General features: G+C 42.8%; 1 protein-coding gene across 4 annotated transcripts in view; it reads right to left on the bottom strand.

Annotated features, from left to right (window-relative positions):
* Nucleotides 1-2,536: 2,536 nt before the first annotated feature.
* LRP2 (LDL receptor related protein 2) overlaps nt 2,537-25,371 on the bottom strand; it is a 199,709-nt gene continuing 176,874 nt past the window's right edge. For all 4 annotated transcript variants that reach the window (XM_032637870.1, XM_032637872.1, XM_032637871.1 and 1 more), the window contains 16 exons: nt 24,890-25,021; nt 23,735-23,866; nt 21,929-22,072; nt 20,037-20,202; nt 18,280-18,408; nt 17,005-17,225; nt 16,051-16,227; nt 12,805-12,924; nt 11,164-11,254; nt 10,392-10,459; nt 10,117-10,234; nt 9,481-9,610; nt 8,302-8,409; nt 6,619-6,726; nt 3,190-3,261; nt 2,537-3,012 (listed from right to left, as the gene is read on the bottom strand). In XM_032637870.1, coding sequence (XP_032493761.1) covers nt 2,851-3,012; nt 3,190-3,261; nt 6,619-6,726; nt 8,302-8,409; nt 9,481-9,610; nt 10,117-10,234; nt 10,392-10,459; nt 11,164-11,254; nt 12,805-12,924; nt 16,051-16,227; nt 17,005-17,225; nt 18,280-18,408; nt 20,037-20,202; nt 21,929-22,072; nt 23,735-23,866; nt 24,890-25,021 — 2,078 coding nt within the window. In that variant the 3' untranslated portion in view covers nt 2,537-2,850. The remainder of the gene's footprint in view (nt 3,013-3,189; nt 3,262-6,618; nt 6,727-8,301; nt 8,410-9,480; nt 9,611-10,116; nt 10,235-10,391; nt 10,460-11,163; nt 11,255-12,804; nt 12,925-16,050; nt 16,228-17,004; nt 17,226-18,279; nt 18,409-20,036; nt 20,203-21,928; nt 22,073-23,734; nt 23,867-24,889; nt 25,022-25,371) is intronic.

The raw sequence follows: 25,371 nt of genomic DNA, 5'->3' as shown, positions 1-25,371 counted from the left end.
AAGCAGGGGCAGGACCTGGGCTGGGAGAGCCGACCAGGCAGAGGCAACCCTCCCACTGACGCTCTGACCCGCAAGTGCCAGCTCACACGGGAGAGAACAGAAACGCAGCAGCAGGCTTTCTGATTCCTTTCTAGGAATCACAAATGAAGCTAAGCAGGGAACTAATTCTCGTTCCTTAAATTCCCCAGAATAATTTCTTATTGCACTTAAGGCCTGAGACAAATATCAAAGCTGGAAATCACAACCAGTTTTGAGCTCCCTTTTACTCGACTTCACACTTCGTGGACTGATACGTCTCACGCACCCCACTGGAGCTCGAATCCCAGGCTGAACAAAACCCTCTCCAGCTGTGACCGTGCTCGCTGCTCTCCCGTCACAGTTAGATCCGAAATGGGAAACTGGCTGAGGGCCTAGGGTGTGAGGAAGGAAAAAGGTAGGGGGAAATGGGTGACTCTGAAAGGCAATTAAGGGGACCGCCCGACCAGAGTTCAGGTGGAAACCTAGTTTGTTTTCTTTTTTTAAGATTTTTTTGATGTGGACCATTTTAAAAGTCTTTATTGAATTTGTTACAGTATTGCTTCTGTTTTATGTTTTTTGATTTTTTAGCCACGAGGCATGTGGGAATCTTAGCTCCCCGACCAGGGATCGAACCTGCATTGGAAGGTGAAGTCTCGACCACTGGACCGCCAGGGAAGTCCCAGAAACCTACAGTTTACTCTCCTGAGCTCACCCCGCCAGGCCTGTCAGGGCTGTGTGAGCTGTGGATTCCTCCTCCTCTTCCCCCCCCCACCTCCCTGAACCCTGGGCATTCCTGGTTCCCCAGCTGCCTAGCACTCAAAGCCCAAAGCTCTCTGCACAGCAAAATACAACTGATTCGGGCTTCCCTGGTGGTGCAGTGGTTGAGAGTCCGCCTGCCGATGCAGGGGACACGGGTTCGTGCCCCGGTCCGGGAAGATCCCACATGCCGCGGAGCGGCTGGGCCCGTGAGCCATGGCCGCTGAGCCTGCGCGTCCGGAGCCTGTGCTCCGCAACGGGAGGGGCCACAGCAGTGAGAGGCCCGCGTACCCAAAAAAAAAAAAAAAAAATACAACTGATTCATGACCCGGGCTTATGAAGCACACAGAACAAGTCTGATAAAATACACATTTATTAGAAATTTTTCAGCAGCATCATTTCCATTTGCTTTCTAATCAAAGTACATGTCAAAGTAATTTACAATAAGCACTCAAAATACGAACAAAAAATATTTTGAGAACTCGGGAATAAAATCATCAGTAGTACATGTTTCACCCATCCATCCATCCATTCATACACTCATTCATTCATTGTTTTAAAGATGTGCCATATTAGCACAGAAAGCCAGGAATCCTACCTACTTAGTGTGGAAACTGTGTGTTCCTGCCACGGTTCCCGCTGTGGAGACTACAGCCGCTATTCAAGAGGAGGGCTACGCTCCTCAAAATGAACGATTTTGCCAAGGACCTAAAAAAGGCTCAATAAGAACGGTTTCCCTTTCTATTCATGTTCAACCGAGGAAATAAATAGTCAGTATAAGGAAATTTTCACACACAGAAACACAAACCCAGCTGAGGCTTTGCTTAACCGGTATTTGTTTTGCACCTTCCTTTATGAAGACACAGATTTACTTTCAGTTAATTCAGCTCCTGAGCTCCAGTTTCTAGGGTAGGTGACCACCTGAGATGCCAGGCAAGGGTGTCAATCACCCTATGGTCCATCAAATGAAATTTCATGCGATTAGATACAAACTCTTTGCAGAACACTTACACTTAATGACATGGGAATTTCTCAGACATTAAAATAAAAGTGTTGACTTGGCGGCGAGCGAGATAACGCACAGGAGACAGTGTTCTGGTTAGACAACGCAAACATGCACAAGGGTGGGACTGAATTGCTTTTCTACCTGCTGCGTTATCTGCATCTCTATCATTACGCTATTCATCAGGTTACATATAATACTGAACATTAAGTGCTGATGTGTGAAAACGGACCCAGGAGTGGCCTGGATTCCCTTCCTTGATAATTCTATAGGGACTATGAATGGTGCCTCCTCTTTTGACATGGCTAAAGGCCCCAAGTCAATTCCTTTCTTCAATGGATCATTTTCTGTTTTTAAATTAATTTATTAATTTATTTTATTTTTGGCTGCGTTGGGTCTTCGTTGCTGTGCGTGGGCTTTCTCTAGTTGCGGCGAGCAGGGGCTACTCTTCGTTGCAGTGCACGGGTTTCTCATTGCGGTGGCCTCTCCCGTTGCGGAGCACGGGCTATAGGCGCGTGGGTTCAGTAGTTGTGGCGCACGGGCTTAGCTGCTCCGCGGCATGTGGGATCTTCCCGGACCAGGGCTCGAACCCGTGTCCCCTGCATTGGCAGGCGGATTCTCAACCACTGCGCCACCAGGGAAGTCCCAATGGATCATTTAATGTAATGATCACCAACCAATTCAGCAATTCAACCAATTTCCAGGGCCTCCAGGAAACGGAGGTCTCAAAACTGAAGAACCCAATTCCAATTCAGCAGATACTTTCATTAGCAAATTTAATGATGTGATAATCTTTCCAAAATTTACAAATATACAATATATTTATAGTATTACCTTCAGATAGCTTCAGTGCAAAGATATACATATAGTACATTGTGATAATTATTTGTAAAAATATGAGATGAATAAAAAAGACACACAAGGTATTGTTTCCACAAATATTTCCAACTACAGGAGTACAGGGGAAAAAATATCTTTTTAATAAAGTACTGAATGTTAATTTTTTTCATCTGTTTGTAAAAAATATATGTGCAAAAGTGTGTTTCTAATTATTCCCTAAATAGCTGGCACAGCTATGCCTCAGAGTCTTCTCTAACGAGATTTGCGGTGTCTTTAAATGTATCTTCTGTTGCACTGTAGGTTGGACTTGGGCCTTTCTTCCAAGAAATCTTATCAGGGGGAGAAGGTGATGGAGGTGGGGTCACAGCAGCACCAACCTTTGGTTCACTCTCCATCTAAGGCCACAAAGAAACAGGAATCAGCCATTTATTCCCCCGACGTGATGGGAAATGGTTTTGTGTGAAGAAGACAAATCTTGGCCAATTTGCCCAGAATCATCTGAGTGTATGCCTGATTTAGCAAGTTAATACTAAGAAAGAATGCCTGGGCTGAGAAAAATTGTTAAAAATTACCTCGGAATAGAATGGATTTTCAAAGTTGGCATTTTGTTTCGGTTTTCGTTTGAAGATATTCCACTTTGTTGCCTAAGTGAAAAGAGGAAAGAGAAAACCTTCAGTAATGGAATTTTTTGGTGGGTTTCTTCCTTCTGCCTAGGTTTTAAAATTTCTTCTTACAGAGGGAGAAAGCAATTTGGGACCTGGGACCACGTGACCTGGCCCATGCAGTAAGTTGTTCAGTTCTTCCTCGGCTGGGCCCTGAACAGTAACTGAAACTCTTTGGGCTCTTTTTATCTAATAATTTCCAAAAAAATCCTTGATCTGAAGTGTACAGTTTACAGAATCTGTGCCCAGAGTATCTAGAAGCTTTGACAGAGCCAGGCAAGAGATTTCTTCAGGGGCTGCCTGAAATTTTAAGGAACAAGCCAGATTGTAACTCTCATTTCCTAAAACGATGTCTTGATCCTTGGTCAACTCAAACATGTTCTGTCTCGCTCCATCATTTCCTCCTGTAATCAATAATAATAATGGCAACAAAAACAGCTAGCATTTATTGAGTGCTTACTATGTGTCGGGGACTATTCCAAGAGCTTTACAAGTTTCTGATGTAATCTTCCCAAGGACTCTGTGAGGTAGATGCTCTTTTGCAGAGGAGGAAAGGCAGTCACAGCAAACTTATTTAACTAAATTGTAGATAGAGGAGTAGGCAGGGCCTCCAGGAAACAGAGGTCTCAAAACTGAAGAACCCAAAGAGAAATCACCCCAGTCTATGATAAGTGGCCCCTGTTTGGCTGAAAAGCTGCCCGTGGCAGCAGTGCTGGCCACGGCCCTGCTGCCGGATGTAAGGAGACAAGAGAACAGGAGATGAGGAAACAGCCTCCTCCCACAGAGCTAACGTAGCCCACATGTTTTATGGATTGTCTCTTGCTCTGTGAAAGTAGGCGGCCAACATGTGAAGGAGTGGGGAGCATGTGAATACAGGAGAAGTAGAAGAAGCCATTCACCCACATTTAAGTGAGCACTTGCTTGGCACGAGGGCAAGATGGAGACACTCAGGTCAGAGCCCGGCCTCTGGAAACCTACACTTCAATAGGGAAGGCCAAAACTCATTGCTTCGGTATGGAATGGCCACATGGAGCTGAGTAACTACTAACAAGAGAAGTGCGGGTGATTTTCATTGTCATCTCCTTGGGAAATCCAATGCATGTCGACACGACTTTTGAAAATGACAGGACTAAGCCACAGGACTTCACGTTCTTTGAGTCCTTTGAGCAGATTTATTGATGAAAGAGAAACCTGTGAGCCTCTCTGGCATATTAAGGTCAACCTAGGGTCATCCTAACCAAAGGCTTCTACCGCTTTAAGCCTCCCTGGCTGTTCTCTCAGTTCCCAAAGGCAAAGGTCATAGAAAAATCCCTGGATGTACCATGGAGGACAGACCTTAGAGGGTCTCAGCCTCAACCGATTAAAAAAAAGGAAGAAGAGCCAATGTACTGCAAAGATGGAGATGAGAAAGAAAAGGACTATAATTGGTAAACATTCGCTCTCACTTGAAAGACTCTCTCAGTGTTTTTGTTGGTTTGTTTGTTTTGGGGGTTTTATTGTTGTTGTTTTTTTTGCAGTACGCGGGCCTCTCACTGCTGTGGCCTCTCCCGCTGCGGAGCACAGGCTCCAGACGCGCAGGCTCAGCAGCCATGGCTCACGGGCCTAGCCACTCCGCGGCATGTGGGATCTTCCTGGACCGGGGCACGAACCCGTGTCCCCTGCATCGGCAGGCGGACTCTCAACCACTGCGCCACCAGGGAAGCCAGTCTCTCAGTGTTTTTGATGACTGATGTGCAGGTCAGAGGTTGCAGCATCTCCACACTCCTCTTCCTGCTCAGCTGGGAGAGAATTCTGCCTAGGGAAGATCACTAGACTCGAAATGGACTGAGAAAAAGTGTTGAGAATATAAAATAGATCTGGCACTGCTGTGGAGTTGAGTCAGACTTGGGGAACCAAATATGTAACATTCAAGTATTCTGGTGTCTGTGGAAAATTAGTGTTCAAAATAAACTTTTCAATGTAGCTTAAGGAAAAAAAATTTAGTCCCTTGAAAATATGAAACTGGAAATTCCTTTCTAAGACAACATTCGTGTGTGTGTGTGTGTGTGAGAAGGAATTAGTAAATGGAATATGAAAAGGTGGACAAAGTGACCTTTGTTATAAGCTCTCCTCATTAGCATCAATTTAGTTCAACTTCTATTTTGACGCTAACAAGCAGAACAGGATCCAATTTGTGAGGTGCTGAAAATCCAACATGACTTTGCAGATACCAATTTTGTTTATAGATTATGCAATGTGAGAATAGAGATTGTAAAAAGTGGTAAGATTTCTAACTACCTTTGGGCTTTTGTTTCTTTATATTACTTTACAGAAGTCATAGAACCTTAAAACTGAGACATTCCAGATCCTATTGTTCTCAACTGGGAGAGCATGTTTGGGGGCCAGGGGCGGGGGAGGGAGTGATTTCTGGGATCACAATGCATTGGGTAAAACACTACTGGCACTTAGTGGACAGGGGCCAGGAATATTAAAATGTCCTGCAATGTATAGGATAGTTTTGTACCAAAAAGAACTGCCCCTCCCAATAAGCCAATAGTGCCCCCAATGAGAAACATTAAGACTCTAGTGCTCAGAGGTAAAGTAACTGCCCAGAATCAAACAGCTATATCTGAGATAGCTTCCTATGTGTCTGTTAGAACTAATGATATATTATCTATTATGTTTTGTATCAAGTCTATTTACTGAATTTCTCTCAGTAGACAAGGTAGTTTACAAATTTCAAAGGCCCTGCAAACAAGATAGAGAAGCTCCATCTAGTGGACTTTTTTTCTTTTAATCTTCTGTGTTAAACACTGTGCCCGGCACATTGAGGGCAGCAATGTTGGCTGGATGGTTAGATGGAAGATGGACAGATGGATAGATGAAGAGAGTGTAAATTAGTGCCATCTAGTGGTCAACATTGGTAACAAGAGTAGAGCTAAAAACAACATACATTATTAAGGGAACGAAGATATACACTGTAGAAAAATTATATTGCACGGGAAAGGAAAAGGTCCTCTATATGCATCACTGACACAGTGAGGTCTTTATTCATACTAAGTTGTTATCTCAAATTAAACGCCTCTGATTTGAAGAGGCTGCGTCCAGAAGTCGGCTGCCCTTCTTTTCTGCTTTACCTCCCATGTCACAAGGAACATTGTTACCAACGCAGTGTTAGAATGTAGCTTTACTCAGTGGAAAGTCTTTCAGTTTATGATAAAATTATCTTTACTAACTGCCTATACGTCTTGGGCTCTATGAGCCTATCAGGGTCTCTCTAGTTTGCCTAGGATTAATAAACCCAGCAATTCCAAAGTCCTTCCCAAATCCCGTATCATTTCAGTAGTCAGTCACTGTTACCTGAGTTTCATCAGCACTTGGGGAAGTTGGCTTTGTGTCTGGAGCTAATTCAGCAGGGTTTATGGCACTTCCATAGTTTTCGTTATACACATTTCCGGATTCGGTTACCTGTGTGCATGTTGAAGGCCATTATTCAGTTTTGAAAGAATTTTTGCTATAAAGTTTCTTATCAGCTCTTTGGTTCTGTTTATCACCTTGCTCTCCCACAAACATGAACAGGCACCATTTTTAATATATGAGACCAACCCTGTGGTCCAGGAATAAACACCACTCTCGTCTCCCCAAAATCAGGAGCACCAACTACTAAGTTGTCTATCTGATGCCTTAATCTTGGGAGGCAAATACACCCATCAATGGTCACACTCTCATGTAGTAATAGCAACTTCTACGGTGTTCTCTAGGGCCCCTTACTCCCACTGTTGACCGTAGTTTTGGATAAAGGATACTCTGGTTGTATGTTGGCAGCTAAATCCTAATAGAACAGTATGAATTATTTCCAAACGTATTACGTTTGGATATTTAGAATAAAATTATTAATTTCAGGACTGCTTAAAAGAGGTTGAATTTTTAAAACAAGAGGCATAATGACATTAATACCCCTCTAGATATTTTCTGTAACATTCATGTGATTCCGAGGTTCCCTCTTAAAGCACAAATTACCATGGATATATAATTAATAAATTACAGGGTAGAAATTCACCCCTTTTCCTATATTTTTACATTCACCACTTTATTTCTTCTCTAACTTGGAAATGTATTGGTAAACATGGCTTCGTTTTATTTCAAGGGAAAAGTGCCAAAAATCTATTTTATCATGTGATTAAAGTTTTGCTATCTGGATATTAAAGGATCAGGCAAAATGCTTTCAAGATTCAAATATTGCTGATCTTAAGAAAGTTATTCATAAAATAAACATTTCTGTCTTAACATTAAAATGTACTATACCTTGTGAGTTCAAAAGAAGTTTAGGTGTTAACAGTGAAACTGTATTTTGCCGAGGCCCTAGCTGTTTTGACAAAGGAAAGACAGGCTACCTAACAGTTGACAGGCACTGGCAGTGACGCTGGGGCTATTGATCCAGCCCTAATGAAGAGTTCTGTTCCTTCATCCATACGTCTATCTCACCTCCCTGTTCCTCTAAAAGATGTGTGAGTAATAGGGCCTCATCAAAGGAAATTTATATACCTGCCTATCAACTTCGAAGACCTTTGTACTTTCCAGAAAAGTATGACAAGGGCAAGCAGGGAGGTCACCTCAAATCACACCCTTGTGATACCAGTCAGAACCCAGAGAGTGTGCCCAGTACCCCAAACCTCTGTATAATGACCTGACGACCATCCACTCATTCAGTTCACAGATATTCACAGAGAGCCCGTATGTGTGTGTCGGGCACAGTGTTTGCCGAGCCTCTGAATATGCACTCAGACCTCCTGCTCTGACCACTCAGGATGAAAAGGCTCTTGGTCTGGGTGCCAAAGAATGGCTGCCAAAACCCAGGATTCTGATTGTTTTCAGGCCTTCTGTCCTTGGGTCAGTCCTGTTACTGCAGGGAGTGAAGCTGAGGAGGCGACCAGTGTGCTTCCTTCCATGGAGGGAAGGTTGGGAGGACCCTAAAGGCACATTATTCCAAAGAACAAGATCCAGCAACAGCCAAACCTGACAGCACGGACTGTGATTTCTCACCGGGGTTGTTGTTGGCTGAGCCACTTTGACAGCAGTGTCCCTGGAGGTGTATGTCGGGTTTTCAAATATTATGGGCGGCTTCCCCAGGTCCATGGCAAAATGTTCACTCTGATGGAGGGAAAGAAAAAAGTAAAAAAAAAAAAGATCATACCGTGCTGATCTGATTCATACACAGAGGAGGACCGTGCTGATCTGATTCATACACAGAGGAGGATGTGCTCTTCACACCTGGAGGTACGCTAGGTGCGACGTCCAACTGACCCAAAAAGAACTTGCCCCCCACCTCCAACAAAAGCCAACGGAGACACAAGGCCTCCACGAGGCAAACCGTTATGTAAAGTAATGTAAATGCACTAACTCCTCAGGTCAGGAGAACAGAAACCCTCTTCCCTTATCCGAGTTCTCTATGGCTCCTTAAGGCAAATAACTCACTTGGTGATTGGCTTTGGACATAGAGAAAAGGGTGGGGGTCTGGAAGAGGAGCAAAGAGAAGAGGGAGAGGGGGAAAGAAGACAGGAGGGATAATATTGTACCTTTAGGCAGGAACAAAAAAGGAAAGATTGGTGGGGAGGCGGAATACTGGGAATGATTTCCCAACACTGATGGTAGACTTCAGAGTGGATACTAGTCCATTCATAAAGTATTTGGTCCTCACAGGAGGGATTATTTTACAGATGGGGACAGAGTGATCAAGCTCCATCCCTACTATTACATACCTAGCAGGTGGCAGAGTTGTGATTTGAACCAACCACTGACTCTAAAACCACTGTTTATCCCAACACTACACACTGGTGGGAAAATATGTGAGACTAGGAAACATGTTATTTCCCTGCCTCTTCCTTTAAACGTACAAAAAGTCATCGAATAAAAACAGAATATCATGGTCCCTCTCCCCTGTTTCCCAAAAAACACAGATTGTTTAAGACTCCAATTAAACTTAAAACTGTTCATGATTCCAGTTCAACCGTGTGGCTTAGATCAGGGGTTAATTTCAATTTCATTACTAATGTTTTTAGACACATTTCTACAACAAACCTAATGTTTCCTAACTTGGTATAGTGAGGGGGCATAAAGTATTTCATTTTTTTCTAGATGAATTTTATTCTTTATAAAAAGTGTTTCTTTGATAAAACAGTAAAAATGATAACCTTCAAATAGTCACTTTGAAACCAAACTCACCATCGCCATTGATCTGTCAATAGCAGACTCGGGCCCCAAACCAGATACTCCAATATCCATGTTAACATCATCCCCTGATCTGAAGGTCACCCCATTTCCATTTTCAGAGGATTTGCTAAGACTGCTTAAGCTGAAAAGAAGTAATCAGTGTCTTATTATTTTTAAAAAACAATCTTTTGCAATAGGATTCTTTCTTCATACCTTTTCCTAGCTCTTCCTTAAATGAAAGGCTCGATTCCCACTTCGCATTCACACATCACATATGGGAATAAATTCCCTTAGTGACCTCCTGGAAATGTTCGAGCACATTCCCGAATGCTTGAGAATGAGGAGAGGACCAGCTGGGCACTTGCGGAAAGAAAGCCTGGTCCCTCAAACAGCCGACGCCGTTCTCCAGTGTAACCTCAACGTACAACCCTTTAGGCTCTAAAATGTGATTTGGACTCAGGCTTCAGAGAAGCAATCAATTAAGACATTGTGATCTGAAGTGACTGCTTTAAGTTCAGTATTTTTTGTTTCCGCAGAATAGGTGAACAGCCTAGGATGCTTTTTTAGCTTAAAAGAAAAACTAAGTTATTTACGTGGTTACAGATCACACAGACGTCTAAAATCAATATTCCACCTAATGAAACTGACCTTGACAGCTTGGGCAGAGAAGGCAAAAGGGAGCCAGTTTTCCGATAGTGGAAAAATCCTAGAGTCGCTAAAGCTCCAATTATTATGATCAGGATGATTGTCAACAGCACGGCCGCTGCTGTCAAAGAGGGAAGAAGAAGCAAACATATGAACATGAGGGGAAGGAAAAGAGCCAGGAGTCTTAGCAAGAGGGACTGGAGTTAAACAGAATACAGACAACACTCAGTTTAGTTACCATGATGCATTCCCATGTCCCTCGTATTCTTAAAACTTACTTGTTCCGGGAGGAATGCCTTTTGAAAGCCCTATTTCACAGTATTCTCCCACATAGGCACTAGGACATCTGAAAGGAAAAGAAGAATCATTCACAAGCTGTTGATTTCTTGGGCTCTGATTGTAATCTGACTGTGGAAATTCACTTTTGAGGGAATACCTGTGGCATCTACAGAATCAGCCTCAACAAATAAACCTATTGGTGTCTTCTCTAATCTATGGAATTCCTCCTTGGAAAGTCAAGTGGAACTGGAAACCTTCATTGTGTTCTTTCCTTTGACGTGCTTTCGTTAAATATCATCTTGCTCCATGTTAAGAGCTCCCTTGATAATTCTCTGCTCTCCAAATCTTCAGCCCAGTCTCTGCCCCTCGTGAGCGCCTAGCACTGTAACGGCTCTGCTGACAGCTGCTCTCCCACAATCCAATTATAATGAGTAATCTGAGGTGAGTAGGAAAATGGGGTTGTCACTTCTCTAACTCCTTGCTCCCCAAAGCGTGGCCCACAGTTCTGTGGCATCTCCCCGGGAGCTTGTCAGAAATGCAGAATCCCTGTAAATGAGATGGGCATTTTTTTCCAGAGCCCCAGGTGATTCTCACGCACATTATAGTTTGAGAAGCACTGCCTTAGCTCTCTGTGGACTCCCCCATTGGAGGGCAAGCTGGTTATGATGTGAAAATTAGCGAACAGGCAAGGTTCTTGTACTTGTTTTTCTGGCTACTTTGAGGTCTCAAACTCCCCCCAGAAGATGCAAGACCTACAGCATTCAGACTTACTTGCATTTGGGGAGGTCATTCTCGTCAAAATAGCAGTTTCCTCCGTTCATACACCTGCATGGAGGGGGCATGATGATAGGACTTTCGATCGCTGCAGAAAGGGAAAGCCACGCAGGTGTTAGTCAGCGGCGCTCAGCAGAGCCCCCTACCATGCAAACCTGCTTCAGCCCAGGGCTGGAGTGGGGAGCCCATGTGGTGGGGCAGCTAATTAGTCTCCCTTTTAAATGTCACCTTCCCCTTAAGTCAGATGAATTTCTTTATCAATAAGGTCTTGGGGAGTAACATACATTTGGTAGGAAAAAAAAGGCAGTTTATAGCATTCCCCCCCCCCCACCCCCGCAAAACAGTGGTGAGATACTAGACTCCAGAATATATACTAATAGTTAAAAAGAACATTGTGGTAAAGGAAATCTCTCAGGACATTGACATTTTCCTTTGAAGTTTTCAGAATTCTTCTCTTTGAACCCAGTTAAAATCAAGAATTCAACTTAGGCACACCCCGAAACTTCCACTAAAGGCTCCGAAGTATCAGCAATCCATTCATCAATAAACGGACACGTAGACAGATAAATAGCCGCTTAACGGACAGCTGGTTGGAGATCTCCTCATTTTTTAAGACCTTCAAAATTGCCCTTGCTAAAGATTGTAATCTTGCCAATATTTCCCCAGTAGCATTGGGATAAGAGCGGGGATAGGGGAAGGGGAGGGGGCAGTTTTTACTTGCTGAGTTCGTGCTCTAAACCTGCCAACTTTTCAGCCTGGTTGGGAAGGCAACAGGAGGTGCCTTGTTTAACCGCTTGCGCCCCCTGGTGGCGGAACATGGTTACGCCTCTTCATTTCCCCATCAGCTAAAGCAGGGGGAAGGGCCCAAGGATGTGAGCCATAAAATGGGCCACTAGTGAATTGCAGGATGATTTTCTAACACCCTTATCAAGCATTGGATACTAGTTAGGGACACTAACTAGTTACTCCCTATGGCTTATTAACTCCTTAATTTAAAAGAGTCACTGAAGAAAGGTCTTGCCAAGAATAGATCATCTATAGCATTTGGGATGAGAATTAAACCACTGTTTACTTACTTACTTCCTTCCAGCTTCCATCTCCCATTTTAAAACGTGGCCCTTTTTCAGTTGTCCAAACTTTGAAATGAGCATGTGGGAAAACCAGTGAACCTCCTCTAGGCCTCCCCTCTGTACTGGATAAGCGCCCCCGTCCCACCTCAGGAGCCTGGTTCTCCACCTTGAGGAGCTCCCGTTAAGACTGAATAGATTCAGGGGCGATTGGGATCCAGTATGGGGTGGAGAAAAGAGGAAGAGGACTTATAGGAAACTCACTCTTCAAAATGTCTTTATAGACAACACAACAGTCGATTTAGGGGCACTGGATCTAAATCTCTGCAGATCTTGGCAAATAATTCTCAGAAATCATTGGAACACAAGATCTGTTTGGCCCCTTAAGTCCCACTCAGCTCTGTTCATATTTTCCACATCTCCCATCCCTCTTTCTAGCCATCCCCACTCTATTCTGCAAGAGACCAGTAAACAGGGATTCTTCATGCTCCTGAAAAAGGTGAAGCACGGGTAAGGGAACCTACTAACGAAGGCAAAGGAGCTCTCCCAGGCCCCCAGGCAGTGTCCCTACCTGCATCACACTCAGTGACGCTTCCTTCTATAAATCTGGAGCCTTGGGGACAGGCACAGGTGTATCCCTCAGGTCTCAGAAGGCAAAGGTGGCTGCAGACCTTTTTACAGCGGTTGGGCACTGGAAAGCAGAAGAGAACAGTGGTTAGTTTCCGAGGAGGGAACGAATACCCCAACCAAGGACATGCCCATCCACTGAGTTGTGGCCAGGTGACATCAGAGCCCAGGCAGCATACCAACACCTTTAAGCCGCGTGCCACCTGGAAACTCACCCTCATTTACGCTACCTTCCCCTGCCACCCCACCAAAGTGCCACAGTCCCTCCCCACGCTCTCCATCCCACTGCTGTACCCCTCACATTTTCTTCTGGCATCATTTATCTCCCCTATTGCTCTGGCAGGTTTGGAAGATAGGTGTCTGTCTGGTTCACTGCATGAACTCAAAAACCAATCAGCACTAAGCAATTTGAGATATTTCTAACAGGTCAGTAAGACCCCATTATTATATCAAGATTTGTCATCACCCAAATTTGGATAGATCATAAAGTGTGGTTCAGCCAAAGCATACATTGGATGTGATTTCCACCCCTGCTCACCATGGAGAACTTCCTTCTGGGCTTCAGTTTCATTATTTGCAAGATTAGGGAATTTAGAGCTATGATTATCAGAATCACCTGGGAGCTATTCACAATGATTGATGCCCTGTCACAGAAATCCAGATTTAAATCGCTCTGGGATGGAACTCAAGTATTACCATTAAAAGCACCTCAGGTAATTCTGAAACTAGCTTAGCATATATTATGATTTATCCAAGGATTAGGTCGTCTCTAAACTCTTTCTCAGACTAACATTCTATAATCCTGATTCTCTGTCATGCAAAAACATGACCATGGACAAGGCATGGCTGTAAAAAGCCTCACTGAAAACCTGTCCCATGGGCTTCCCTGGTGGCGCAGTGGTTGGGGGTCCGCCTGCCGATGCAGCGGACACGGGTTCGTGCCCCGGTCCGGGAGGATCCCACGTGCCGTGGAGCGGCTGGGCCCGTGGGCCATGGCCACTGAGCCTGCGCGTCCGGAGCCTGTGCTCCACGGCCGGAGGGGCCACAGCAATGAGAGGCCCGCGTGCCGCAAAGAAAAAAACAACAACAACAAAAAACCTGTCCCATGACCATTTCTTCAGCTCTCTAGAGCATGCTTTCAAATTTTAATGTCGTACAAATAACCTGGGGAATCAGATTCAAGAGGGCTGGGGTAGGCCTGAGGGTCTGCACTTCCAACTAGCCCCCGTATTGTACCAATGCTCCTGGTCCCTGGCCCACCCTTTGAGTAGAGCAGGGATTCTCACAATGTTGTTCCTGACCCAGCAACATCAGCATCACCTGGGAACTTGTCAGAAATGCAAATTCTTAGGCTACCTCAGGCCTATTAAGTCAGAAACCCCTCAGGTGGGACCCAGCAAGGCGTGTTCAACAAGCCCTCTAGACGTTTCTGACACGTGCTAAAATTGGAGAGCTATTGGTCCAGAGTAAATGCTAATCTGGCACAGCTGGGCTGAGCCTCTGGCCTACTCATCAATCAACACTTTGCAAAGGAGGCTCAGAGTATCAGCTGGCTGAGATGCTTTTCAGGGAAAGTCTCCAGATTTTCCTCTGCCTGACCCCTGGGCTGTCCTCTCTACAGGGGCCAGAGGGGGCTCCACAGGTATACTGGTCTCTCCCCTCCTGCCCTTGAAACTGCCAAATATAAGAGCTGCAGGAGCATTTAGGACACAAGAGCTATTACATCAGTGGGGTCTGGAATGTTTTGGAGAAGGTCTGAAGAAGGGTAATCACTACCAGCAACACAAGGGGGCTAATCCCTAGAAAAGGCATTTGCCGCCAGTGTAATCTCCTGGGAGCCTCCGTTCTGCACTTCAGTTTGTCAAGACTGATTCAGGCTCTCAGAGTATCAGAGAACTCAGGGGGACCTCAGGTTCCACATCTGTTTCACATGCAAGGATCAGAAGGGAGGTGACTTGTCAAAGGCCACACAGCCACAGAATGCAATCTGGAATTGGGTACACTGATAGCTGGACCAGAACAGAAAGGTGCTGAGCTTTTGGGTGAATGGCATTGAGTTTAAAAACCATTTCTGGGTTTAAAGCTTATCCGCTGGTTGTGTAACTTGGGCGCACCAGTTACTAAATCTTTCCTATTGTCAGTTTCCTTACTTGTGAGATGAAAATTAAACCTCATTATAAGTTTGGGGGAAGATTAATTGAAGAAGCAGATGTCTGGGTTAATCCTGAAGAGAGAATCTGACATACAGAACTTAATAAAAGTCTATTTCCTTTCCTCACTTCAAAAATGTCCTTTCCCCACTATACATTATTGATATTCTCTAAAATAGACAACTGATGGGAACCTACTGTATAGCACAGGGAACTCTACCTAATACACTGTGGTAACCTAAATGGGAAGGAAGTCCAAAAGGGAGGGGATATCTGTATGAGGATGGCTGATTCATTTTGTCGTGCAGTGGAGGCTAACACAACATTGTAAAGCAAGCATACTCCAATAAAAATTAATTTTAAAAAAAGGAAGATATTTCCAAAAAAAAGACTTGATAGAATATTTTGATATATAATTACCTATGTCTGAAATAAAAATCATTAAAGACATCAGTGAATAAAAATGTGCCCACGGGAAAAAGATAATGTCCTTTCCCTTTCACATTACTCCACACAATGATGAAGGATGAATTAGAACACAGGTAACCTGAGGAAGCAGGACCAAGAACTCAGAAAATGAGAAAGAAGGGAGGATGCAGAAATGCATCCTTTAAGCTTTAAGCTAAGGCTTGCATAGCTCAGGATGACTTGACTAGCCCGGCCTTGCAATTGCTAGAGTGGGTAAGACTTCTGATGTCCACGAAGCCTATTATGTGACTTGGCAACCCAACTCACATTTAGCACGGGGTCTGACACCTACTGGATTCTGTGGCCTAAGAGTACAACCCCACAACTCCAAGCAGCAACAAGGACTGAAGTATTTTTACTCCATATCTGCTGGTGGTGTGCATCATTGCATTCGACTTCCAATTTTATCTTCTTTGGTCAAAACGGTTAAAATACACACAGACACACAGACACACACACACAGACACACACACACACACACGTTTCAGGCACAGGGAGATCAGCCTATTATTATCCACCACCATTTTCCAAAAGAAATATAGCCATCAATTTGAAATAAGGTTGGTGACTACCTGACTGATTATATCTCCATTGATGGAATATTCGAACTTGCGTGAGCCAAGGGTTCACTATCAGCAATTTCTCTTTCTCGTCTCGCCCAAATTTATCTTGGATCCATACTTCTCCCTTATCCTTAGATGACCAGTATAACTGGCTCTCGAAGATGTCCAGACTATAAGGGGTCATTGCTGTTCACCCACAGGGGAAAAGCAAAACAAAACAAGGTTACTGAAAAGAAGATACCTGAGCCCCACTTTTATGTCAGAAGTCAAACCGCTTGGATCAATCTCTTAGGCAACACCTTAAAATTCCAGCAACATTCAGGCAGACTCTCTGTACACACGACCATGAAAGTGTGCTGCACCAGGAGATCAAGATGACAGAAATTAAAATAGATCAATGCCTACCGAATGACACCAATTATAGGGGACTCGCTCACTTTCAAGTTGCTGATTTTATTTTATTTTTAGAAAACAATCTGTAGGGCAGAGATCTTTTTTTTTTCTGTGAACATAAGACACCACTTATCAGAAAAACCTGTTACGTGCTGGATTGTTGTAGCTCTGTAGAGTCTAGATAAGAAGACAAAATGCTTCTCTCCTAGACGTTTCCAGTTGTGCATAAAAAGCAATCTAGCACATTAAAAACTAATGTACCTAGAAGTGGTTAGACACGGATTACCACTGGAACGCATGATGGCCATCTCTATCAGAGCAACCCAACAAGAAACGGTTATTTCAACATCTGCTGCTGACAGCAAGTTTTTTTAATTATACAAAAAGGACTTAATAATTGCTAATAGATTCATTTGCATTTAAATCAGCAGCTGGGAGCTGGGCAGAGTGGTATCTAAGAAACTATAAAAAGCATCTCCTAAGATTAGGGTTCCTTCTTACGAAAATGGGCAAAGAGACTGGAAATACATTAATTATTTAATATATGAAAATCTAAGTGAAATTTCCAACCTGCAATTGCAACAATTCTCCTATCGGTCCCATCATATTTGATGGTTTCAATAATGTCCTCCTTGAGGTCACTCCAGTAGATCCGGTCACCATTCACATAATCTATACAAAGGCCGGTTGGCCAACCGAGGTCCTCCTGAACCAGGACTTTCCGACGCTGCCCATCCATCCAAGCAGACTCGATTTTAGGTTCTTTGCCCCAGTCAGTCCAGTACATAAACCTGTAACAGAAGGTTTCCTCATGGCAGCATTTCATCTAGTGGAGAAATCAACTGGTTTTCAAAGAGCCTTGGGTCCTAAATGATGCTATTTTTATACTTTACACAACACAGGGAGAGAAAGGGGGGAGCCTGTGCATCTGTGATCTATCCTTCCTGAGAACTGCACTTTCCCAATAGAAACTGGCCAGCCCTGTCCAAAGATATATATCCAGACCTTTTAAAATATATAATCACAAAAGCTGTTCATTCTTCAAAAAATATTTCTTGAATGCCCGCTGTGTGAGAAGCTACTATCCTGTATTTGGAACGCATCAGAGAACAAAACAGATTCCTTCCCTCATGGAGCTTACATTCTCTTTGAAAAGGTATTACTTTGCATGCAATTAATACTTAATTGTAGAAGAACTGAGCAGACCAGGGACTGTACCCTTTAAACACCTAGAAAGGATCAGGCAGGCAAGATAAATGGGTGGAACAGGGCAGTTATGAATGTAGAGTGATGGGCAAACACCGCATCAACCAAAGCCCTAAGAGTTCCAGGCAATACCGCGTCAAGGAAGGCATACCTACCTAACTTTACCAGTTCTTCTGATTTTTCAAGCCCAAAATACAAATATTTATTTTTAATTTAAATGTTATCTACTAAGTTCACAAAAAAAAAAAAATCTTAAAGCTCTGTGAAGTTCAAGTCCAATAAGTGTATGGGCCATATTTAGCCCATCAGCCACCACTTTGCAATGTCTAGTCTAAACCAATCATCAGGTGTTGCTCAATCCTTAAATTCTGTTGAGAAATGTGTGGGTTTTAGACAAACTGGGCTGTGGAAAAAGTGCGGCCAGAGGCCTTCCCCTGACACAGTGTCCATCTTCTGAAGCCTGTTTTGTCCTAAGTGATCTTTAGGGCATACTATAATTGTTGAAAATAGTCATAGGTGCCACTCAAAAAAGTCCAAGGACAATTTCAGTACAATTAGGAAAAGATAATTGAAGATATAATTTTTTGGAGAATCTAGTGGAAAATATCTAGAACATGAAGGACTCCTTCAAGTACTTACCCTAGTTTGGGATTCACAACTATTGCAGCTGGTTGATCCAGTTGAGTGGAAATCAGCCACTTTCTGTACCTTCCATCTAGTTCAGCCACCTCGATCCGCTGACTCCTGGCATCTGACCAGTAAATATGCCTGAATTTAGAGAGACAAAGGTAAACAACTGAAGAGTCTAGACTGGACTTCTGGGGAAGAGGGGTGAAGATGAGAGCATTTAGTTTGGAAGTTCTGGCCAACAAGACAGCTACTCAGACACCAGTGATGATGAGAGCACAGCCTCCCTCTCCCAGGAATGCCCCAATCTCTTCAGCCAAGGGGACATCTGTAGAAAGTTACAAGTGATGGGGTGTCGGATGAAGGGGATATTCAGCCAAAGCAGCTGTATCAGCCAGGATTGGTAATGATGATGAACCTCACATCCGGCACTATTATGAGACAATTGCTTCTAGAAAGGAGTTGTGAGGCACTGTTGGCCTTTCATTCTGACTGCCTGTGAGTTGGCTTCCTCCTCAGCCAAGAGCCCATTGGAATCACTAGGAATCTGGCATCAGCTCCAAGGATGAGTGGAAATAGCCATTCAAAATAACAAACTCAGCAAAGCCATCCTGCCCTTATTCCATCCCTAAGGCTTCAGGTCTCAGTCTCTAACAAGCAGAAAGAGTTCCAGCAGTTGCTTAAATTTACTCATTCATTAAGGCTGAGAAGAGGTAAAATTTCAAACAAGAAGACAGATCTTGGTTGGTTGGTTTGAAGAAGGAAGTGGTTGGTTTGAAGAAGGAAGCGCTAAAGTCTAGAGTTTCCAGTTCATGACTCTCTGAGGTCTTGTTTCCTCACAGAAGTTGCTGAAATGAGTCTCCTGTTACACTGCAGGCACAGTGGGACCTACTTAACTTCTGCAGAGATGCTCAAGTCTTCCAAGAGCACCAGACAAGTGAGCGAAAAGGTGAAAATTAATTAATACTACAAAGGATTCTCTGTTCTCCCAGAGCGCAGCAAACATTTTCCTTTATTAGTTCATTTCAAGGACATAAGAGGTTCTACAAATGGTTGAATTCTGATTGTAATGTAATTACTTTCCCACAAACGTCATTCCAACCCAAGGCTCTTCCTTGAAGAAGGAGCTTATTAATTCTTCCACGTCAGTTTGCCTCTCATGCATGTATCTGATGACAAACCTACTTAAGGTTCTTATTTAGGTATCGTCCAAAATGTCTGGCTCTGGTCCCTGAAGTTCTAGAAGGTGTAGAAGGGCAGATCAAAGCTAACAGCTCTATTAACTCAAACCCAAAGATTATAAAGGGAAGTCAAATTTCCAACCTGTTCAGACAACATAGCCTCCTAAAAACACATGTGGATTGTTCCTCCTCAAAACAATACCATAAAGAAACATGTTTCATCTCAACTGCTTTGCTGGTAGAATGTAAGTCTGTCCCATTTCTTCACAAAATGAACAGCGCTGCCATACTGAAAGTTCATTTTGGAATCCAGAACTCTGTTGGCAAGAATGCTCTCCTAGATAAAATATAAAATCTTGACGTTGGGGCTTTCCCAAAATTTTCATGGCACACATAGAATATAGGAAGTGATGATGTTTATATGACACAATGGGGAAGCCGAGGTAGTTGCTGAGGCTACAGGAAGCCCAGGCATCACCCAGCTGCCCCTGAGGCTGAGTGTGCCCATAATCTGGGCCAGTTTAACTCATGTGCCATGGTGAGCAGAGGGGAGCTCTGGCCAGGAAAATAGAATGAGGCTAAACTTACCTTCCAACCCAGTCCACTGCTAACCCATCTGGCTGCACTATGTATTTCAGATCCAGGTTAACTTCCTTCACGGGATTATTGCTGCCAGATTCAAAGTTGGGGATGTAGGCACGTTTGATAGCACCAAAATTAGAGCCGTGCCCTAGCACAGTGTAATATACAACACCTGCGGAGGCAAGACACACAGGTCAGTTTCCTGTTAGGAACACCAGGTAAGGGAGGAACTGGGTCTAATCAGGTGAAGTACTGTTCATTCATTGACACCTCTACCTCTTCGGTGTTCCTATAATACTAATAATTCAATTTAACCAGTATGATCAAACCTCAAAATCTATCATACTTGAGCTATTAGCTACAAATGCTTCAATTGATAACTGATTGATACTTAGTCCTATTTGAAGGTAATCCTTTAAAATATATTTCAGCCTATTTACCCCCATTAGGATCACATTCTAGTTTCCAAAACAGAACATATAGATAAACCAGGGGCAAATTGTTAAGAGTTTGAGTCCATACTAGCAATAAAGGAGCTGTGTAGATGAGAAGTCTTATTTCATGTATAGACTAAAGGATATTGGACAGCAGACATTTTAAAAAGCATAGGAAGAAGGAGACGCAAGAGGGAGGCGATATGGGGATATATGTATACGTATAGCTGATTCACTTTGCTATACAGCAGAAACTAACACAACATTGAAAAGCAATTATACTACAATAAAGACGTTTAAAAAAAAAAGCATAGGAAGACTGACTTTCAAGGCACATACTTTCCTAGGTATGAACCATTCTTCTTTTTATTTTTTAAGATTTTTTTTGATGTGGACCACTTTTAAAGTCTTTACTGAATTTATTATGATACTGCTTCTGTTTTATGTTTTGGATTTTTGGCCGCGAGGCATGTGGGATCTTAGCTCCCTGACCAGGGATCAAACCCATACCCCTGCACTGGAAAGCGAAGTTTTAACCACTGGACCGCCAGGGAAGTTCCCTGAACCATTCTTGAAAATTTCATTGTATTGTATAATGAAATGTGAAAACACAACAGCAATAAATCTTACATAGTTAGTTTGCAAAGCATTTTCATATCTGTCATCTCACTTGGTTTTACAGACAACTCTCAGAGGGAGGCAGGCCGAACAAGATTGCTGCTTTTATTTTACAGATGAGAAATAGGGATCCAGAGAATTGTTTCAATTATTTAAGGTCATAAAGCTAGTAGATGAGGGAGACAGGCGTAGAACACAAGTTTTCCTGCCCCACTACTGTCTCCCACACGCCAGAGCCATGAGAGACTCCACAGTAAGCATCATTCATTTTTCCTTCATTGAACACCCACCACACACACTGTACTAGATCCTGGGTCAGATGCTAGGCATGTAGAGATGAATTCGATTTAGTCTCTGTCTCCAAAGAGCACACAGTTAAGATGTAGGGAGAGAAATACGTGGATAATTAGCTGTAACTCAACATAACATGTGCTTTAGTAGAAGCGTGTATAAAATGCTACAGGCTCAAAGAACTGTGCTAGGAGGGATTATCAAAGACATCACGGGGGAGGTGACTTTGAACTGGGTCTTTGAGTAGAAATTTTCCAAGCGTACAACGGTGGGGAAGGCAAGGGCAAAGACAAGGAGATAGTAAACAAAGGGACATGAGGTGATCCTGAAAGGATAGTCCCCAGAAATGGGAGAAGGTTCCGTGAGAAGGTGGGAAACACTGGCTGGGACGCACGGCCACAGCTAAATTGTCTGGAGCACGCTGGGCGGGGGGAGCATCCTCTTCCACTCAGGCAACAACATTCACTCATTAGAAATAAATTCCCCAAAGTTCAACACTTTATAATTCAATGTATTCAACTGTTATCAATGACCGATGCCACAGTTCATACTCACTGAGGCCTGTGCCCTCTGGATCCCAATCGTAATCCATAGCCTGAATGCGTTCCTGGTCTTCAAGGTACTCTGAGAACTTCTCAGATGAGAGATTGTATTTTCGAATTCGCACGTTTTCCGGCAGTAGCAGCAAAGGAGGGTAACCTGTAAACAAATGAAGGGCTGATTAATCTGTTTGAATGCTACCTGAACTTTTGTTTATAACAGTAGGATATAAAACAGCAGATATCCTCCCTGCCCTTAAAAAATAAAACAAAAACGAATTTTTCTAAAAATTGATCTCTGTTAATGAATAGAGAGGACCATCAACTGGGTTGCAAAATCTGTGACTGTGGACATCCTTGTCTCTATTTCAGGTAGAAAGCTAACATTTCTGTTAGGGATATTATCAGTTCTTTATCTTTGGGCAACAGTTTAAAGCTAAGCCAAGACTGAGACCCCTGGATAGCTACTTCTTTTTCACTGATTTTTTTTTCAATGACAGTAAAACAGACAAGATTGTAGACATTCAGTCTCACAGAAGAAATACAATATGTAGAGTCATACTAAAAGTTTACCCGGAAGTCCTCATTTCCCATTCTTTACTGACAGATTTTAATGATTCTTTTAGCAGGCAATCAGCTCTGTGACCCAATTTAGCTTCTAGCTAATGACAAAACACAGCTTGTTCTTGGTTTAAAAAAGGGTTTTTTTACTTAAAGCAGCTACGTAAATGGTGACTCATTCCAAGATGCGTTGCCTAGAATTTTTAAAATTTAATTTACTTGCATAATGTCAGTCGAATCTAACTTAAGTAACTTTTGAAAGTTCATTTTATATATTTCCTTTATCTTGACATAGTGTTTTATATAAATATTCTAATTTATTTCAGTCATCTCGTTAGTTAAGAGTTAAACATTTTCTAATTTGCTGCTTAATTACCACACCAACTGTTCAAATGCCTTTATCCTAGTTTTCCTTCAGTGTCAGAAATGCTTGGAGGGTAAAATATTTAAGTATGCTAGTCAAATGTGTGCTTGAAAAGCCCAATTTGTATGAAGAAATTGAAAAGCCATTTTACCCTTCATTTGCAAAATAAAAATGCTATTTTCTTATCAAGTCCTTAAACTCATTTACAAACTTTAAATTCAAATCTATAAGATCATAAAGACCCCTTAACTGAGATATGCTGATTTAGATCAGACCTCTGGAAATCTGGACTATGATACTTCTGACTTTTATGGTCATTTCTATCTAGTATTTATTACTGCTTTCACTCAGGCCTGATTCTCAAATATTGGCATTAACCTAAAATGTAGAGCTAATGATTGAAGTCGCAAATAAGCCAGATGCTTTTTGTCTGTGATCAGTAGTCCATGAACAATAAAAAGACATTTCTCAACAGAATGTCCCTGATTTGCCCCAACTGACTGCGACCCATTGAATGGAATGTTTTTTGTGACCCGCGTTGGATTACTGGGCCTCAAACCTTGACCTCGGTGGACTGGGAGTTTTTGGTGACCACCATCCTACAGGGAAGCACTTGTTGTTTGAATCCTCTGGAGAGTGACATCTTGTCCACTTTTTGAAGTTTTTATCCAGGTGGACCAGAGGCTAAATCCAGAATAATACGTAACCCCTGACTCTTGTTTTAACTCTTAAGTATTTGTTGGGGGGTTGTAGTTAGTGTTTTAATTTGGCAGGGGAGGAGAGAGGAGAAGAGGGTGGATGGGTGTGTTGGAAGAGAAGTAGCTGGTGAATTTACAAAATAAGACTCTAAAGTTTATTTCCTGGTACATCAGTTAATCCCGAGGTCAATCATCCTACCGTCAGCTGCACACCGTCCTCCGTGGCTGTCAGTCACGGACCTGAACCCTTCGGCGCAGGAACACTCGTAACTTCCTTTGGTGTTAAGGCAGTTCTGGGGACAAACCCCAAATTGCTCACATTCGTTGACGTCTGTAGGCAAAATAAAACCAAGTGGGCAACATCTGCTCCCATCCATTCCTTAGAGACCCTGCTTCTGTTTAAAGCCATATTCACGAGCAATAAGGATGAGAAGGGGGCAGATGAACATAAACGATGATGCCAATGTTTGTGGAACACTGACCAAGTTTCAGACACCGTTTCACATGCTTTTCATGTTTTTTCCTCATTTAATCTTCCAACAAGACTCTCTGAGGTAGGGACTATTATTGAACCCAAAACCCCAAAGACCAGATTTAAACAGAGGCAGTCTGACTCTGTACAACAACAGAATAAGATTTTCCCTTTGGGGAAGCAGCTGTTGTGCTGTTGATGTTTGGTACCACTTCCCTCCTGCTAATTGGCTTCAGAAAGGGAAGTCATTGATTGGTTTTTTCGATTGAGTTCTTAAGTTTCAGCCCTTAAAAGAACTATTCTAACCATCTGAGTATGGCACATCATGAGATAGGAACAGTAAATTCAAATGATCAAATACACCTAAAATCATACTTGATATTTACCATTCTTGATAAGCTCCCTTAGGACTCCACACCTGGGAACTCATTTCCGTCTGACGTAGGAGGTATGTAATAAATACGTGTTGTTTGAAGAAAGTAAGGCTTGTGTTGTATAGCTGATTCACTTTGTTATACAGCAGAAACTAACACAACATTGTAAAGCAATTATACTCCAGTAAAGATGTTAAAAAGAAAAAAAAGAAAATTTGATCTCAGACACTGGTACAGTAAGTAGCCATCATCACTCAGGTCTTCATTAATCATATCAATTTCACAGACATTACTGAAGATGAGCTATGGCCCAATGCTCTGCAAGGCACCAGTAAGATAGCCTGGAAAAAGCAACTGGCATCCTTGAGTCATGGTCCTAGCTCATGAGCTAGGACCATGAGCTTAGCCCCATGAAGGGAATTAAACCATGTTTAGTAAAAGGGAATGAATGGAGAATCTAAAAAGTACAAGGTTCTCCCTAATAGGAAGTGGAGGGAATATACTCTACCTTCACAGGAGTTTCTGTCGAAACTATTGGCTTCGAACCCAGGTCTACAGGAGCAGATGAATCCTCCTTCACTTAATTGGGTACAGTTGTGTTCACATAGATTTTCAGCACATGACCTTTCTTTTCCTGTATCTGAAAAACGAAATCCCAGCATTACAAATGAAAAGTACAAAGCACATCAGCCACAAATGAACAGTCAAGTGGTATATCAGAAGAACACCTACAGATAGCCAATTATAGAACACCTTGAGATGACCCCTTTCCATAAGCTTTGCAGAGTACCAGAGACCTCTGTATAGGGATATCTGATAATGGCTTGAAAACCATTTGTACAAATACATGTAATGTTAGATCCTTGAGGCAATTTTCCGATTATACTCAGCACTGCCAGGCTCATTCTCAGAGCACCCAGTTCTGGACAGAATCACAGCCAGGGACTCTTTACAACTGTATCCACCTGCTCCACTATCTTAATATTATAT

Source organism: Phocoena sinus, chromosome 7, assembly GCF_008692025.1.
Source record: "Phocoena sinus isolate mPhoSin1 chromosome 7, mPhoSin1.pri, whole genome shotgun sequence".
NCBI lineage: Eukaryota > Metazoa > Chordata > Mammalia > Artiodactyla > Phocoenidae > Phocoena > Phocoena sinus.
The sequence above is the reverse complement of the archived record's forward strand: the minus strand, read 5'-3'. Positions and strand labels throughout refer to the sequence as shown.